This window comes from Microtus pennsylvanicus, chromosome X, assembly GCF_037038515.1.
Source record: "Microtus pennsylvanicus isolate mMicPen1 chromosome X, mMicPen1.hap1, whole genome shotgun sequence".
NCBI classification, from domain to species: Eukaryota; Metazoa; Chordata; class Mammalia; order Rodentia; family Cricetidae; genus Microtus; species Microtus pennsylvanicus.
In genome coordinates, this window is record NC_134601.1 from 92,039,179 (window position 1) to 92,057,480 (window position 18,302).

The 18,302-nt window shown below is 40.2% G+C and overlaps 1 protein-coding gene and 1 pseudogene across 1 annotated transcript; both read right to left on the reverse strand.

Moving 5' to 3' along the window:
- Window positions 1-4,021: 4,021 nt before the first annotated feature.
- LOC142840406 (reticulocalbin-1-like) lies at window positions 4,022-11,768 on the reverse strand (annotated as a pseudogene).
- A 4,315-nt stretch (window positions 11,769-16,083) lies between these two features.
- LOC142840407 (profilin-1-like) lies at window positions 16,084-16,545 on the reverse strand. The gene has a single exon (XM_075956940.1). It carries the CDS (start codon window positions 16,543-16,545, stop codon window positions 16,084-16,086), a length of 462 nt encoding a protein of 153 aa, XP_075813055.1.
- Window positions 16,546-18,302: the final 1,757 nt, after the last annotated feature.

Consider the following 18,302-nt stretch of genomic DNA (forward strand, 5'->3'; position numbering starts at 1 on the left):
AAGAACAGAGAAGAGGAAAAGAAAAATGAAAAAAGAGTAGTGGTATAAATTGCTTGGGCATCTGAGCATTTTCGATTAGTGATAAATAGAATTTGGAAGCCTTGGTATTCATGGTTTCACAGTTCAGCTGGATTTAGGCCCTCATATTTTTTATCGTAGCAAAAGTCAGGCAAGTGACTGACGAGTTTCCATGCATCACTGTAAACAGAGACTGCTCTTTCATTTCTTGGCCTCCCTGACCCAAATAATCACAAAGAAACTATATTAATTACAACACTGTTTGACCAATAGCTTAGACGAATTCCTAGCTAACACTTACATCTTAAATTAACCCATTTCTATTCATCTATTCATCACCATGAGGCTGTGGCTTATGGGGTAGGGTCCTGGCATCTTTCTCCTTAGGCAGCTACACGGGTGGCTCTCTGACTCTGCCTATTCTCTCTATATCTCTGTTTGGACTTCTCACCTGGTTTTGCCCAGCTAAGCCATTGGCCAAAACAGCTTTATTCATCAACCAATAAAGCAACACATATACAGAAGGAAGTCACATATCACATCACCACAAATGTCACAGGATTTAGGCCTTTTAAATGTCTAATTTCACCCTAGATCTTATTTGTCACTGCAAAACTAACCTCTCCCCATCACTTTCTCACAGAGGGGACACTTACTGCCTTGCTTCCTCTCTTGTCATAGTAATGCTGCCTTATATACTATATTTCCACGAGGCTCACCCTCTCAAGACCCAGGAAAAAGATAACAGGACCTAAATCCCTCATTATTGTCTCTGTGTTGGCTCTCCTAGTTTCTCTAATGCAGGAAGACACATCTGATAAAAAGGAAATAAGAACATTCTACCTGATCCTTGCTGAGGTACACAGTTACCATTCCACAGCAAGTGAAAAAATATGCTTTCATTCACTGTGAAACCTTGTCTCTAGTTTTTAGGAGCAAAAACCAGCTGCAAAGGGAAACTCCAATACACACATTTATACCCACGTTATGTTTTTTAAAATCTTGAGTGTAAAAGTTAAGTAGTAATCACAAGCATATCTTTTAAAGGATAATTTCTACAATGGTCAAAAATGGTGCTCTTTTATAGATGATGACTCAAGATGTTTACGGTGGGAAATATTTCCTCCTAAATGAGAAGTCGATTTATTTATGAGAGTCCGTGGAAGAAGTTTGTAAAGTACATTACTCACTAATATCTGGGCTTTCATGTAATAGGCCCAGCCCTCCTTCCTTTTGATTATAGAAGCTGAATCAGACTAGCGTAGGGTATAAACACATATGAATATGATTTTTTATTATTTTATTTTATGTGCATTGGTGTTTTGCCTGCATGCATATCTGCGTGAGGGTGTTGTATCCTCTGGAACTGGAGTTACAGGTAGTTGTGAGCTTCCATGTGTGTGCTGGGAATTAAACCTGGGTCTTCTTGGAGTGCAATCAGTGCTCTTAATTGCTGAGCCACCTTTCCAGTCACTGTGAATAGGATTTTAATCATCACATGGCCTTCATTATTTATCATTTATGATGATTGGGGCTACAAACAAAATAAAATCAAGAATTAAATTAATTGCTTCACCTAGTGAAGTCTAGAAATGGGGGGGGGACTTTCAGGGTTGATCTTGTGACATAATCTTTATTTCTCTATAATTTTATCATATTTTCTTTTTCATGCCTTATACTTTATCTTCAGAACAAATACTATGACAGTTATGTACTATCATATAATTTTATATACCAGTGTTCATAGGAATTTATATACCACAGTATTCATGGAAAAAACGGGAAACTTTGGTTTTAAAATTTATTCTAGATCAATGAATAATAATTTTCCTTAGAACCCACCAAGAAACTTCTTCAGTCTAGGTTGCCCTGGTTGTTAGTCTTGATACAAATACTAGAAAAGTTAATGATATTGAGCCACTGCATTGTTGGTAGGTAAGTTTAGTTTCACCTAAGGCATAGATACCTAAAGAAAGTTAGGTACCTTAATAAAATAATAATATTTTTATTAAGGAAGGGGGAGTTAATAGATTTTACAAAAGCATGTTGCATTCCTTTACAGTGTGTTCCCTTTTATAGACAGTGTTTTCCTTTTATCAAGATAGAATGTAAAAGAATTCTAATAAAGATTTTAATATCATGTTATGTACGTGCTTGGTGTGTATGAATGGGCATATGTACCACAGCTTGGTGGCCACAGTGCATGTGTGTTATGTGTGTATATGTCAGAGAACAATCTTTATGTTATGGAGTAAATTGTCTCCTTCCACCTTTATTTGGTTCTGAAAATCAAACTCAAGCCATTAGGCTTTCATGACACGTGTTTCTACCTGCTAAACTATCTCACTAGTCCTTATAAGGGAGAATTTTTTACCTCCATGTATAATACTTCAGTTACAGATCATATTTACCCAACTCCTAGCTAATTGTAGCTTTGTATATATTTTTTTTTGCTAGCGGCATATATTCAGAAGCATATTTCCAACAGCTTAGCCATATATTGAAAAGAAAGTATGAGCCCCCTCTTTTCATTTTACATTGCTGAAATGTATGCATGGTAATTGAAAACATCTTAGAATACAATATGAGATCTATAGGTCATGGAGTATGTGATGAAAAAAATGGAAAGGAAACCTGCACCCTTATCAGCTCATATTTTAATATGAGGGAAAAAATTCATTTTGGTTAAAACATGAACTGCCAGCTTTTAAAAGATTTATTATTTATTTATTTAAAAATCTTCAAGGGTATCTTTTTTGTCTGCTCATCTCCTGTTTACAAGGCAGAATTTCATCTGTAAATTGTTCCACCACCTTGTCCTGCTTCCTTGGCATGAGCTGTGCTGGAAGCAGGCTCAAGATTCACGACAACAAACTTCAGCACATCTGGATTCCTGAGCACTCCATAGCCTTGCAACCAGGAAAGAACTGTATTTCTATTCACTGTTTCCCAAACCAGACCCACCTGACTAGCATGTTCAAAAATTTCTCCAGCAGATTTAAAGTATTGACCGTGGTTGTGGTTTTTCAAATACCAGGCATTCATCTCTTCCTTATCTTTAAAATTTTTTCTTGCTCATGTTAATGTTCTTTCTTAATTGCATCTTAGTATAAAAACAAAAAACAAAAGCACAAATATGTGGATTTGCTGTGTGCACTGGTAGGTCCACAAAGAAAAATGCAAAGTCTTTATGCCATTTACAGTAACCGCTCAAAATATCAAAAACTAGAAATACCATGTCTGCTCCAAGGTCAGCCACCTGGGACAATAAACATTCACTTTTTCAGATTTTTTTCTTCACCACTGTTTAACAGTGGCAACTAAAAAAAAAAAACAAACCCCAAATCTAATAGTTCAAATATATAGCAGTTACTGTGTAGAGTGTGTCCCCATCCAGTAACAGAACATGTTCACCCCTACCTCCTCTTTCCTTTCAACTTAAGCGGAGAAAGGGGGACTAGAAAGTCACATCGTAGCAATGAATCCCCTCAGAGAACTGCAATTTGCCGAGATTTTAACTGCCTCAGGGAAAATGCTACTGGAATAAATAGTGATATCTATTTTCCAGTAAATGTGGAGTGAAAACTGTAGGAGAAAGGCTGCTTGTTGGTTCCCAGCCACCTGGCTTGCTTAGACCCAAAATAATCACACAGAAACTGTATTAATTAAATCACTGCTTGGCCCATTAGCTTTAGCTTCTTATTGGCTAACTCTTACATCTTAATTTAACCCATTTCTATTAATCTGTGTATTGCCACGTGGTCATGGCTTGCCAGCTAAAGTTCCCGGTGACTATTTCCAGCAGCTCCATGGCTTCTCTCTGACTCTCCCCTCTTTCTCCCAGCATACAGCCTAGATTTTCCCGCCTAGTTCTGTTCTTCCATGCCATAGGCTCAAAAAACTAATTTCTACCTTAATTTGAGGTATAATCTCACTGTTTAGAGACACAGCTGCTATACACTTGACAATTGTAGCAATCACACAGACTACCTGAAGGATGCCTCTAATCAGTCAGCGACATTACAATGAGCATTTTTGAAAATCCATTGTGAGTTTTTGTGAGAAGTTCCCCATAATTGGTAGTGTGGCTTCCCACAAACATGCTCTACTTGTCTAAAATCTCCTCCTTGGTTAGTGTCTCATTCTTGCTTTTGTCTGCCTTGTAAACCAGGTGCCAGGCTGTGGCGGTCATAGTCCTGACGCAGGATCCAGTGGCAAATCTCAACCTTGTCTAACTTTCTCATCCTTGTGCTGATCTCAGAAATCATTGAACTATTCCCATTAAGACACAACTCAGTTTGGCTCAGGACTGTTGTCTTTGTGGGAAAAAAATGTCTGCCATATACGCTTTCTGGTCCGCAAAACCATCCCCATTCTTCTCAATGCCCTCTAGCATTTCCAGAACTACAATCCCCTGCTTATGTTCAAACTCCTCTGGGTGCAGACAGGAAGTGAACTCCTTCAGAGTAGCTGTCAGGTCACTGTCCTGATTTGAAGCCTTAAATCTTTTCTCATCATGCGGCAGTATCTTTTTTTTATTTTAATTTTTTATTTTATTTTATTTTATTTTATTTTTTCGAGACATGGTTTCTCTTTAGCTTTGGAGCCTGTTCTGGAACTAGCTCTTGTAGAACAAGTTGGCTTCGAACTCACAGAGATCTGCCTGTGGCAGTATCTTTTTAAAGGTGTGATGGTAGTCCTCAGCAGGGTTTCCTAGGTAGTTGATGTGGAAGTCCCCTCTGTATGCTGTGATTACTATTAATAAATAAAGAAACTGCCTTGACCTGTTGATAGAACTTAGGTAGGTGGGGAAGATGGAACTGACTGTTGGGAGAAAGAAAGGCGTAGTCAAGGACACACAATGGAGCCGCTGCTGCCGCCTCTGGAGATAGACGTGCTGAAACTTTGCTAGTAGGCCATGACCTTGTGGTGATATACAGATTAATGGAGATTGGTTAAATTAAGATGTAGGAGTTAGCCAATAAGAAGTTAGAGCTAATGGGCCAAGCAAAGATTTAATGAATACAGTTTCTGTGTGGCTATTTCCTATCTAAGCTAGCCAGGCAGCCAGGAACAAACAAGTGGGCCTTCTCCAACAGGCACCCTGCTTATATTCTTCCCAGGAAATCTTTTTGTCTCTGTCTGTATCATAATCCTTCCAGACTTTAGCGACATTACCATAGGTGCATCTTTTCTGGACCTGATTGATTCAAACGTTCAGTTCCTCAGTGGTGACAAACCCATTTCCATCACTGTCAACTTGATCAATAAATTTTCGCAACCCCTCTTGGCTCTCTTCCGGGCTTAGCTAATCGAAAGTCTTGGTGGCCTGCTTTCTGAGGCAGGCCTTGTGATCATACTGGAAGCTCTGATTGTCCAGGAGGCTGCTGCTTGCCCAGCTCCAATCTAGCAGCACCACATGGTCCTTGTGCCCCATGGGCTTATCCAGCAGAGCTAGTGCCAGCGCCACCAGCAGCCCCAGGGCTGGTCCCAGGAGGCCACCGGGTGCCAACAGAGGGAGGGGCAGGGCAGTAGGGGCTTGCAGCTGTGCTGTAGCTGCTGTCTCCTCCCCAGTTGAGGGACACACCCAGCTGGTGTGGGGAGACTCCAGGCTACCCCACTCATGTGCCCATTAGCCAAGGCAATGCCCGTGCTATTTATTTATTTTGATTAATGTGTATATATATGTGCGCCTGAGTGTATGGATGTGTACCACTATTTTGAGACACATGAGAAATGTGAACTCATGCCACATAGGAAACAGTACACAGACCAAAGTGCAGCTACCGCCAAACTCCAACTTGGTAATTCAAGCAACCTTATTTGGGTTACTTACAGGAATGTGGATGAGGAGTTACACATAGGTGCACATATAAGTCAAAGACAGCTGCCTTGCCAAAAGCCCACCCCAGCATGAGTGGCACATGAAAGCTAGAAACCCCTGGAGCACACAGCACAACCTGTGGGCATCTTAAGAGGTTAAAGAATGCCCATTGCATATAGTTCCATTGATCTGTACCTTTTCCAGGAAACTTTGACTACTGTCTGCTTCTTCCAGGCTGTGTGTTCATTTGGTTTCAACAGTCCTTAGTGTGTGTGTGTGTGTGTGGTGTGTATCTATATATCTATATAATATCTATCTATTATCTATCTGTCTATCTATCTATCTATCTATCTATCTATCAGCTTGAGGAGGGAGGAGCATAGAGAACCTGGTCAATATCAGGGACCTCCTGAAGCTATTTTAGCTTGTTTACTTCCTTAGTTTAAAGAACTTCTCTTCAGGATAGAACATTCTACCTCCACTTAGAGAACATTTTGCTCTTTCACTCTCTATAAACATTGTTTCCTAACATAGCTAGTTGTATCACCTCCACTATCACATCTTCTGTCTTGAGTGTCCCTCAAAAATAGAAGGTTTTAATCTTTCAAGAAACTGCTACACAATAACACAAGCATGCAAGTGCCCACGGAGGTCAGAAGAGAGTCACATTCCCCTAGGGCTGGAGTATCTAGATGTGGGTGCTGGGGACTGAACCGAACTGACTGAGCAGTGAGTGCTTACCACTGAGCTATAGCTCAGCCAAACTTTCACTTTTAAAGTATGTCTTTTATAACAAAATGTTGTAGTGAGGAGCGGGCCTGCTTTTGGTCCTGGCCGCCCAGCTAGCTTAAACCCTGAAATAATTACACAGAAACTGTATTAATTAAATTACTGCCTGGCCCATTAATTATATCTAGCCTCTTCTTGGCCAACTCTCACATCCTGATCTAACCCATTTCTATTAATCTGTGTTCACCACGAGGTTGTGGCTTACTGGGAAAGATCCTAACCTACGTCCGTCTCAGGCCAGAGATTCATGGCGTCTGATGGACTCTGCTCTTCTTCCCAGCATCCAGTTCTGTCTTTCCCACCTACCTAAGGTTCTGTCCTATCAAAAGGCCAAGGCAGTCTCTTTATTCAACCAATGAAAGCAACACATCCTACACCAACAAAACAATGCAATAGACTGTCCTATCCTTCATTTTTTTTCTTTTCATAATCTCATTTACTCATAGTCAATAATGGTCCAAATATATTAAGTTGCAAATTTTAGGAATTAAAAAATAAGAACCCTAAGTTTTAAATAGTATTTATTTCAGTATATTGTTATATTTTCTTTAATTTTATTATTATTACTAAATATCTTACTGTGTCTAACTTCTAAATTAAGCATTCTCATAGATTCATATGTATATAAAACAGTACTTCATACTCCCCAAGGTTTCATTCATCTACTGAGGCCTTCCAATTTATTCCCACAGATAATGGTAGAAAACTACTAATCCTTGCTTATTTTCAACGGTTTTAATATAAATTCAGCTAAGAAACTGAGTTTCAATGGGATGTTCCTCAAACTGAGGAACTTAAATGTATTCTCAGTGATCCCAAGGCTCTCCTACCCCAGGCCCATATTTGAGGTTGAATTTCCTCAGTGTTGGACCAGAAGACATGTGGCTAGGAGCAATTCTGAATGACACCTAAGGTTAGACTGCATTTAGTGTAGCATTGCCCAAGTTCTTCAGTTTGTCTTTGTGGTGACTAATGCTGGATTACCAACAAGCAATACTGAATGTCAGAAGAGCTCTGAGTATCGGTTGTGGGTGATGGACTATCAAATGAGTCAAGACTAACTCGGTAAAGTCCATTTGCATCTCATCACAATTCAGATCTTGGTTATGAAGTTCATGACCCAGTTGTAGTATTTATTTCCTATTTATCCACCTAAGAACAGAAATAGGCAGAAAAATTACTGGCCCAGCTCTCTAGGTAACTGTGAAGCAAACTGATCACCTGCTTGTTCCTCATTAAAAATTTTAGCATCCAAAGACCACGATGAAGGCGGTTACCTGACTATTTCAGCTTACTGATGGTTAGTAGACTTCACTCAAACACTTAGAAAAGGAAAAGATAAATACTAGGGCTAGAATGTTCCTGTGATTAACTATAGTTATGCCCAAGGATGGGAACTTAAAATGTTGTGTGATTATGAGTGAGCTGGCGCCCGACCATGTGGAGCTTTTTAGAGCCCTTTAAGGCTCTGGCCAGTTGGGGCCGCGCTGCGTTCATTAGGACATAGATACCCACACCACCTAGCGTCTCCGCCGCGCGCCGCTCTCCCCCGCGTCCCAGCAGAGAGCGATGGGACCTAAGAACACCTAAGCGCCCCCGGCAGGGCTTGTGCCAGCGCTCTAGCCCACAGCCGCACTCGGCGCTGTGTCCTCAGCTCATGCCACAGGTCTGGACCGCAAGCGGCAGCATCTTTGCGCTCCCCTGTTCCGCGCACCCCGTCGTCAGCTCCCCTCCAGCCGGCCTGCGCGCTTGCATCAGATTCGCAGCCACCTCTCCAACCCCCAGCTCATGCCTCTGCCTCCTTGACAGCTGGAAGCAATTTTAGAGGAAAATGTCCCCTCTCCCAGCAGAGTTTGCCTTCAGGTTTAGGGACATCATTTAGGGGTTGGTTATAATTGGTATGTGGTTGAGGGATGGGGGAGGTATTTTATAGGCTCAGGGGTGTTCTTGGTGATAGGATAATAGATTGGTATTTGTGGTTATTGTTTTTAGACAATTATATTGGTATTGATTCTTGTATATTGATACAAAGTTAAATTATATTAAATATTGTATGCGAGTATGCTTCTACCTCTGTTTAAAACATTTTGTATGTATTGATATAGATTATATTGGTATATGTATATATATATATATATATTTACTATCTTGCAGTGTACATTTCTACCTCTGATCAAGATACTTATACATTGTTTACATTAACTCCTGGCTGGCAGTTGTGAGCCCACCAAAAAAGAAACAAGATGTGATTGCCTAGCTAAAAAAGGTACTGAGCCATGTGGCTAATATAAATAAAAATAATGAGATAATGTAAGTTGTAAGAGTTAATAAAAAGTCTGAGATACTAGGCTAATCAGTTTATAACTAATGTAGACCTCTATGTGATTTCTTTTTTTTTAATTTATTTATTTATTAAGGATTTCTGCCTCCTCCCCGCAACTGCCTCCCATTTCCCTCCCCCTCCCCCGATCAAGTCACCCTCCCTCATCTGCTCGAAGAGCAATCAGGGTTCCCTGACCTGTGGGAAGCCCAAGGACCGCCCACCTCTATCCAGGTCTCCTAAGGTGAGCATCCAAACTGCCTAGGCTCCCCCAAAGCCGTACGTGCAGTAGGATCAAAAACCCACTGCGATTGTTCTTGAGTTCTCAGTATTCCTCATTGTCCTCTATGTTCAGCTAGTCCGGATTTATCCCATGCTTTTTCAGACCCAGGCCAGCTGGCCTTGGTGAGTTCCCGATAGAACATCCCCATTGTCTCAGTGTGTGGGTGCACCCCTCGCGGTCCTGAGTTCCTTGCTCGTGCTACTATTGCTCAATTTGGCCAAGAGTTTACCAATCTTTTCAAAGAAACAGCTCTTTGCTTCATTGAATTTGGGGGATTGTTAAAATTTTTATATTACCAATTTCTCCCCTGATCTTAGCGATTTCTCTTCATCTTTTCTTTGGCATTTGTGTGTTTGACCAGAGCATTAACCCCACTCTGAGTAAACCTATCAGCATTTGCTCACTGTTGACTGAGTTTTCTGTCCTGCCTGCTTTTTACAGTCTTTAAGTCACAAAGAAATCACATAGAGTTCCTTGCTCGTGCTCCGTCTCCTTCTGCTCCTGATTTGGACCTTGAGATTTCTGTCCCAGGACAGAAAACTCAGTCAACAGTGAGCAAATGCTGATAGGTTTACTCAGAGTGGGGTTAATGCTCTGGTCAAACACACAAATGCCAAAGAAAAGATGAAGAGAAATCGCTAAGATCAGGGGAGAAATTGGTAATATAAAAATTTTAACAATCCCCCAAATTCAATGAAGCAAAGAGCTGTTTCTTTGAAAAGATTGGTAAACTCTTGGCCAAACTGAGCAATAGTAGAAGAAAGAAGAGCCAAATGAATAAAATTATAAATAAAAAGGGAGGAGTGACAACAGATGCCAATGAGATCCAGAAAATCATAGGGATGCACCTTAAACACACATACTCCACTAAACTGGAAATTTTAAAGAAATGTTGGATTTCTCGATGCACTGGATGCACAAAAAATTAACCAATATGAAATAAATGTTTAAAAAAGCTATATGCAGCAACATGGTTAAAGTACTAATTTAAAAGGCCCCCATCTAAAAGAAACCCAATATCAGCTGAATTCATTGAAGAATTCTACCAAAACTTCAAAGAACTAACACAACACTTCCCAAACTATTCTCCAAAACAGGAAAGGAATAAAGGCTTTCAAGATCTCTGTAAAGTCAGTAATTACCCTAATACCAAAACCAGATAAGGATACAACTAAAACCAGAAAATTACAAGCCAATCTCCCTGATGAAATTACATATAAAAATTCTCATTAAAATATTGTGAACTGAAATCAAGATCATGTCAAATAGATCAATTCATTGTGACTAAAGTTGGTTTCATTCCAGAGGTGCAGGAAAGATTAAACATCCCTCAAATTATTTATCTGGATTCCAGTTATTCCAAATCTGGACCAGAATATGAACAACCTCTTTTATTCCATCACTGTTTTTAAATGACTTTTTCCTTATTATCTATTTCAGGAACAGTTACTCAGACTGAACTTTGCAGAAACATCCCCCTTCAGAAGCATGCAAATGGTCTAAGGTTAAACAACTTTGGCAACTAGCATTGTGCATGTTTGTTTGTTGTTTAGCTAAGATATTAAGGGCCCTAGCAGTTGCATATGCTATAATTTCAGGAACAACTTATAATATGATAATATAGCTTAGCATATATATATATATATATATATGTACAATAACTCTAAGACCGTCTTCTAGTCAGGTGGTCAGATCATAATTATGGATTATGTGTTTAGTGGGGCATTCATTATATTTCTAGTCACCTGCCTTTCCAAGTGTTCTCCTCTGACAAGTGTGAGCAGGCAGAAGGAGAGACACATAGAGCTGAGCATACATACTCCAGAGCAGTTTGGAGGACATGCAGCTTAAGATGGTCTCTCACATAACATCCATATAGTTCACCTGGGGCTTGCCACTTGATGAGATTATCCTGACCTTTCAGAGGTGGGAGAAGTTAGACAAGGATTGGGGGTTTTTGGTAAGAATGCTTTGGGGATCCCCACTACTGGATTTTTCAACAGTTGTATTACAGAATCTGTGGCCCAAGTTTGTTAGTTTTTCAACAGAAATTTTTTTTCCATTGTGCACTACAATACAATAATTGTGGTTTTAAGAAGCCAAGTTCTGGTAGCAAAATGGGGTACTGTTCTTTTCCTAAAATATAAGAGGATCAAACTTTCTAGCTTCCAAGCTACTGATCCCATATTATGTCTTTACATATATAGCAATAAAAGACCTCGAGAACCTGGGCTGTGATTCCTGCCGGGTCTAGAAACAAGCTTATGGTTGTAGCGGGATTGGGAGCACTGCTATTTATTTCTTCATAGAATAAATAGACTTGGTAAGAAATGGGTAAGAAGACATGGCTTTATAAGTTATAGAAACCCTTTCAAAGGACAATACAGTCTTTTGCTCTGGGCCTCAACAGTATTCCAGTCTACTCTTCCGTTTTTCCATCTGGTGTCCTTTAAGATGAGAATAGTGAAATTATCAGGGTTATAGGTGCCCAGCTGACAGTCCAGTGTGGCAATTTCCCTTTGAAGTAATGTCATTTTGTCTGTTTTCTGCCTAGTGTCCACATAGTGCACATCCTTTTGGAACAGTAGATTTCAAGATAAGAGCACATCTGAAACTCCAAAGAGAGGGCTGTTCACACATTTATTCATCATTGAACCTGTATTCTTGCTCATCTAATGAGTCAAGAAAAGTTTTCTTGCCGGGCGGTGGTGGTGCATGCCTTTAATCCCAGCACTCGGGAGGCAGAGGCAGGCGAATCTCTGTGAGTTCTAGGCCAGCCTGGTCTACAGAGCTAGTTCCAGGACAGGAACCAAAAAGCTACGGAGAAACCCTGTCTCGCAAATCAAAAAAAAAAAAAAAAAAAAAAAGAAAGAAAGAAAGAAAAGAAAAGAAAAGTTTTCTTGAACCTCAATTGTAAATTCATATAGGTACACTGGCCATTTTAAATCAATGAGGCCTATCTTTCTTTTTCCTTTAGCTTTTTGAGACAGGGTTTCTCTGTAGCTTTGGAGCCTGTTCTGGAATGAGCTCTTGTAGACCAAGCTGGCTTTGAACTCAACTGCCTCTGCCTCCTGAGTGCTGGGATTAAAGGCATGGGCCACCACCGTACAAGTGAGGCCTATCTTTTGCTTCATTTGACCTTTCCCTGAATAGTCGTGCTGGCCTCTGTCTATTTTTTATCTGGAGAATATTACAGTTGAAGCAAGTGTTGGTCCTCCTCCTGGATGACGTAGTAGGTGACCTTGTGTGCAAAGGTTCTCTGGATATTTCCCTGATACAAAAAATGGGTATGGTAAAGGAGGGTCCAAGTAATACCTTGACCTGTTTAAGTTATATGAATAAAGGAGTAACAAGAAGACGGATCTGAAACCACAAAATGGGATCATATTAGGACCAACAGGCAAAGACTATATCTCCTAGCGATAGCAGATACCATCAGAAATATTTTACCTCATATCCAGTCAGTGGGGTCAGTGTCTACTGATCTCAAAAGAAAAGCAAAGATGAGAGCCGCAACAAGAGGAAGGCAATGAGTAACAGATCATTTGGAGAGATGACACTTTGTATTAACCTCTTTCCCCTTTGTACTTCAACAAAACATCATTTGATTCTTTCTAAAGCATCTGCCATATTGTGTCTTTTTGTGTAGGTGGATTCATGAGGCCCTCCCTTTCTCATGCCAGAAGAGAAACTCTGTTTACCTTCCCTTCCATCTCAACCTAACCTAATAGCCTCGCATCATAGTAGGCCCTTGTAATTGTATGTTCATTAGTTCACTCATGCTTTCAATCAATACTTTTTATTCCCTATTATGTGCTAGGCATCTTGCTAGTCACTGGAATTAAAGCAGCTACTGTAACAGTCAAACATTCATATTCTCATGTCACTTACATTATTTTATAGGACACCGACAGTAAACAAGTAAGCCAATACAGGAAATGTAAGGCAGTAAAACTACTATTAAATAAAATTAGGCATGGTTGTAGATGGACTGGCAGACTGCGTTCCCGCCCAGCTCCCGCACGGCTAGCTTTATACCAGAAATAACAATACACAAACTGTATTCTTTTAAACACTGCCTGGCCCATTAGTTTCAGCCTCTTACTGGCTAATTCTAACATCTTGCTTTAACCCATATTTAGTAATCTGTGTAGCACCATAAGGTGGTGGCTTACCAGGAAGGATCTTAACCTGCGTCCATCTTGGAGAGGAGAGCTATAGTGTCTGCCTGAGGCTTCTGCCTCATTGCCTTCTTCCCAGCATTCTGTTCTGTCTACTCACCCACCTAATTTTCTGCCCTATCAGGCCAAGCAGTTTCTTTATTATTAACCAATGAAAGCAACAGATAGACAGATGACCCTCCTCCATCACATGGTAGAAATAATAGTAGAATATGTTGTTTAGGCAATATGGCATTCAAAAGTCTTAATAGGATGACTTTTACATAGGGTAAGAACTCTTGAAACCAAGAAAGAATTTTGACTGAAATATTCTTGAATCAATCATTTGTTATGCCTGCCATTTATTTTAATCATCTAGTTAGTTGTGTATCATTTGTTTTGTCTATGATAAAAACATGTTGAAGTGAGATTTACTGTTAAAGAAGAATTGGGAAACTTTCAGGCTATAAAAGAAAGGACTTTTAAGTACTAAAAGCTGAAAGTATTAAATATTATGAGAAAGGTATCTAGAACCAAGGCAGGTGAATCCAGGGCCTAACAAAACCTCTCCAAATATGGGGAAGAGGGAATATCTTTCAAGGCATATGGCTTGGTGGCCAGGACTAGAAAAAAATGGGTAGGATACAGGTTAAAGGTTGTTAGCCAGTAGAGGAGACATAATTTATCATTCCTGAGAACACCATAGGATAAGCTATAGAGTATATCATGAAAACACTGAGTTCAATGTGGCTAACCTTCTGGGTATAAGAGAGGAAATATGGATCATATCAAAAAAAGATTAAGAGTAGCTTCTTTTGAGATATTTATTTATTTATTTATTTGTGTGTGTGTGTACAGATATATAGGTGCCATGGCACATGTGTGAAGGTCAGAGAATAACTCCCAGGAGTCAGTTCTGTTCTGTCACCTTATGGGATATGGAGACTGAACTCAAGTAGTTAGGACTGTGAGCAAGCACATCTACCCTCTGAGCTGGCTCATCAACCCGAGATTAGCTTCCTAGACGACAAGAGTGTCACCAAGACCATATAAAAAATCAGGAGCTCACAAGGTGGATGGGGAAAAGATGTATGACCAAGTATAACCCAACTTCCCTGTTCTGGTCCTAGAACTTCTATCAATGCCTTTCCCTGATGTCTTCAGGAAATACATGAGCCCTGTGGATTTCTCTGCACTTCAGCTCAAGTATATTTAGACCAGTCACATTGAGATTTCTGAGGAAACTTATTGTAACAACACACTGCGGCCCGGCCTGATCTAGCAGTTAGTGTTTCTCCAGCTCACAAGGATAAGATTTCTACTAAATGCATCCTGACCCCCCTCCCCCCACACACCTGGGCTTCCTTCTCACTCCCAGCCTATTGTCCTTGGGGCTCAGTCAGCTGAAGGTCCAATTAAGTTTCTTGTTGATAGGAATCTGCATACCCAAGACTGTCTTCTAATATTTTTGTTTGCACCTAACAACTAATTGGCAAGGCATTTATCTTTAGAGCCTCAATTTTCTTCTCATGAGAGGAAAGGCTGCTTTGTTAGTAATTTTATATCTGAGAACAAGTACTCCGATAGATTCCCATACTGGGATCCCAAGAAGACAATGGAGAATTAAAGACATTGTCATCAAGGAAATTATAGCTAAGCTCGGAAATAAAATTAATGTGCATGCCAAAAGTAGAAAAGACCATCAAAAAGTCATCCAATAAATGTCGGCTGGGGTATGATTAAGGGCAGAGAAGTGACCCAGGCAGCTGTGCTCTGTTTCAACCAAGGCAAGTTCAAATAGTTAAGGTGACCAGAGAGAGCACCTTTCCTTTGACGAGGTGATGCTTAGACTGTTCTTGAAATTGTGTGTGTGTTTGTGGTCTTTGTGCTGTTGCTGTTGTTATACAATTCTGTCTACGGATCTTGAAGGACCCCTTAAGAAGCTTAGTGTTTTTGCCATTGTATAGATAAGGAGACTGAATTTCCAAAAGAGAAAGCTCAGTAAGGGCTGGAGAGATGGCTCAGTGGTTAAGAGCATTGCCTGCTTTTCTAAAGGTTCTGAGTTCAATTCCCGGCAACCACATGGTGGCTCACAACCATCTGTAATGAGGTCTGGTGCCCTCTTCTGGCCTGCAGACATACACACAGACAGAATATTATATACATAATAAATAAATATTTTTTAAAAAAAGAAAGAAAAATTAGAGCTAGGTTCAAGATTTTCTGCTTCCCAGCCCACTACTCTCCACCAGGAGCTGAGAAAGGAAAGATCTTATTTTCGATGTAAAAAATGCAAATAAAGTCATAAAGAAAAGGCCTAGAAGCCTGATGGCCTAAATAAGTGGTTCTCAACCTATGGGTCACAAACCTTTTGGAGGGGTCAAATGATATTTACATTATGATTCATAGCAGAAGCAAAATTACAGCTATGAGGTAGCAATAAAAATAATTTTATGGCTGGAGGTCACCACAATATAAAGAACTATACCAAAGTGTAGCATTAGGAAGGTTGAGAATCACTGGTCTAAAGAAACTTTTCAAGATACGCCCCTCTCTCCACCCCCAAAGACATTTACATGCCTTAAAATTAGGTATGGCATCTTCTTCATTCCTCAAGAATAAGCTAATTTAGTAGGTGAAAGAGAACTGAATTCAAATTGCAGGTGAAACACAAGGTCATTTTATTTACTTAGCAGCGGGAAACTTGTTTAAGAATGGCCTCTCTCATGTAGCCTGCTATCTCAAAAGCTTTGAGATTGAGAGGTCCTCCTTCGGTCCCCTTTTTCCCCATCACCACAAGGTACACAGATCCCATCTGAACGACTGTCACAGCCTGGCTACTTCGGCTTTGACCTTTGGTGCGCAGGTCCATGCTGTTGTTGCCCTCGGTGAACAGGTTGTCTCGGATTAGCAGGCATTTGATCCCAGCAAGGGTGACTCCCCGGAGAAACAGCTTTTCTCGCCGGTCTTTTGCCAGTAAGGTCTGAACTTCTTCCTGGGTCATCTGGATAAAGTTGCCTTCGGGGCAAGAAGCTAAAAGCCAGGGTGGACGGTTGGTGACAACTGCTGCATCACTGCATATCTCCGCCTGTAGGAACAATTTGAGGCAGTCTTGCCAGAAGTCTTGGCTCATGTCCGCTGCGCACTGCATAACTGAAGTATGCTGCCTCTATAAGGTGAATGCAGAGTTCGCAAAGGAGGTTTGTGGACAGTTGCTTCCAGATGCCTGATCAGCTAAGAGCAACAGAAGATTAAAAGTCTACTTTACTTCTTGTTTTCTCTGAGCAGCAAGTTGGTAGAGGTCTAGGGTGAAGCTGTGCCCCAAGCTTCCCGCTGCTAGCTTTGAAGGAGAGGTGACGTCACTGTGGCTTTATGACTTATAGCAGTCATCACTGGCCACATCATCAGAAGCCTCTGGCAGTAGTATTCTGGGGGCTGTCTCTATGTCTCTAAGGTGAGGGAGTGGAGTAAACCTTCTCGCTCTCCCAATTACTATGGGAAGAACATCACCTTTCAGTAAGTAAGTAGAAGATAAATATGTAAGAACTAAATTGTAAACGAGAGTAAAGCAGGACAGGAGAAATTTACTATAATGAATTGTATTTAGTGGTCTTTTCTTTCGGGGACTTGAAGTTTATATAGATGCGTACCAGTTCACATCTTCTGATGGGACACCACTGTCACCCTCTTCTCTGTGTTTTTGAGTCTTTATGCTGCCCTCTAATCGACACTAACTTTAAATTTAGGAAAGTTTACTCTCATCACTTGTTCAGCTAGTATCAAGCATTTGCTATGTGCCAAGCACTTTCCTGATCTCTTGGGTAGTGCATTAAATAGACAAACCACAAGAGTTATGTAACTGACTTTCCAAAAGAAAAAAGGATATTTATTATCTCTTATGGAAAATATTTTATGAAACTAGCATTTTCTTCTAACTTTTCTCATCCCTTCCCTGGATTTCCTACTCCCGTGAGGGGTCCTTTCTGAATTTTGACTGTCCTATATTCATTGGTAGGACAGTCTGGTCCAATTTGCTTTAAAGAGAACCACTATAATGAACCACTGATACTAATGGTGTCAAAATCTGTGGCAGCTCTGAAAATTCATTCATTAATTCAGTAAGTACTTACTAATTACTGCAAGCTATTAATGACTGCAAACCAAGCATGACTTAACAGAAAGAAAAATAAGTAAGAGATGACAGATATACCTCTATCTTATCAAATGGCATTGATAAGTTTGGCAAAAGAGGCAAAAGTAGAGAATGTTAGCGAATCAGGAATGGCTTTATTTTATATAAGGTACTTAGATAAGGATTCTCTGATACAGGGGCATTTGGTTAGAGATCTGACAGAGGTAAGTCAATAAGTATGTGCATATCAGAGGGAAGAAAGCATCCTAGTCAGGAAGAAATAGCAAATGGAAAGGCCTTAGGAGAAATGGCAAGGAATCCAATATGAGCAAAGAAAGAGAAAAAAAAATAATGGAAGGCGCAGTTGAGAGGTACTGGGCTGAACTCCTATTTATATCCTCACAGGCCATGATTAAGCCTTCAGCTTGTATTTAGATATGGGGACCATTTTCATGTTTTATTCAAAATACTGACATCATTTTAGACTACAGAGTCTAAAAGATTCTGTGCAGAGAAGAGATTCTGTGAAAACTAGGGCCAAAACATAGAGGCCAGCTAACATGCTGTGACAATAATCCAGCTAAAAATCCCAAGGCTGGGGCCAGGATGCAAGTTGAAAAATAGATTTGGAGCCCATTGCAAAGGAAGTGTTTGTTAAATTAGCTGTGTCACATATGAAACAAGGGAAAGATAATACCTCCAAGGATTTGGCTCTGAACAGCTGTGCTATAGTTTACAGATTTGTGTTCCTTCTGAAATTATGATGAACCTTAATC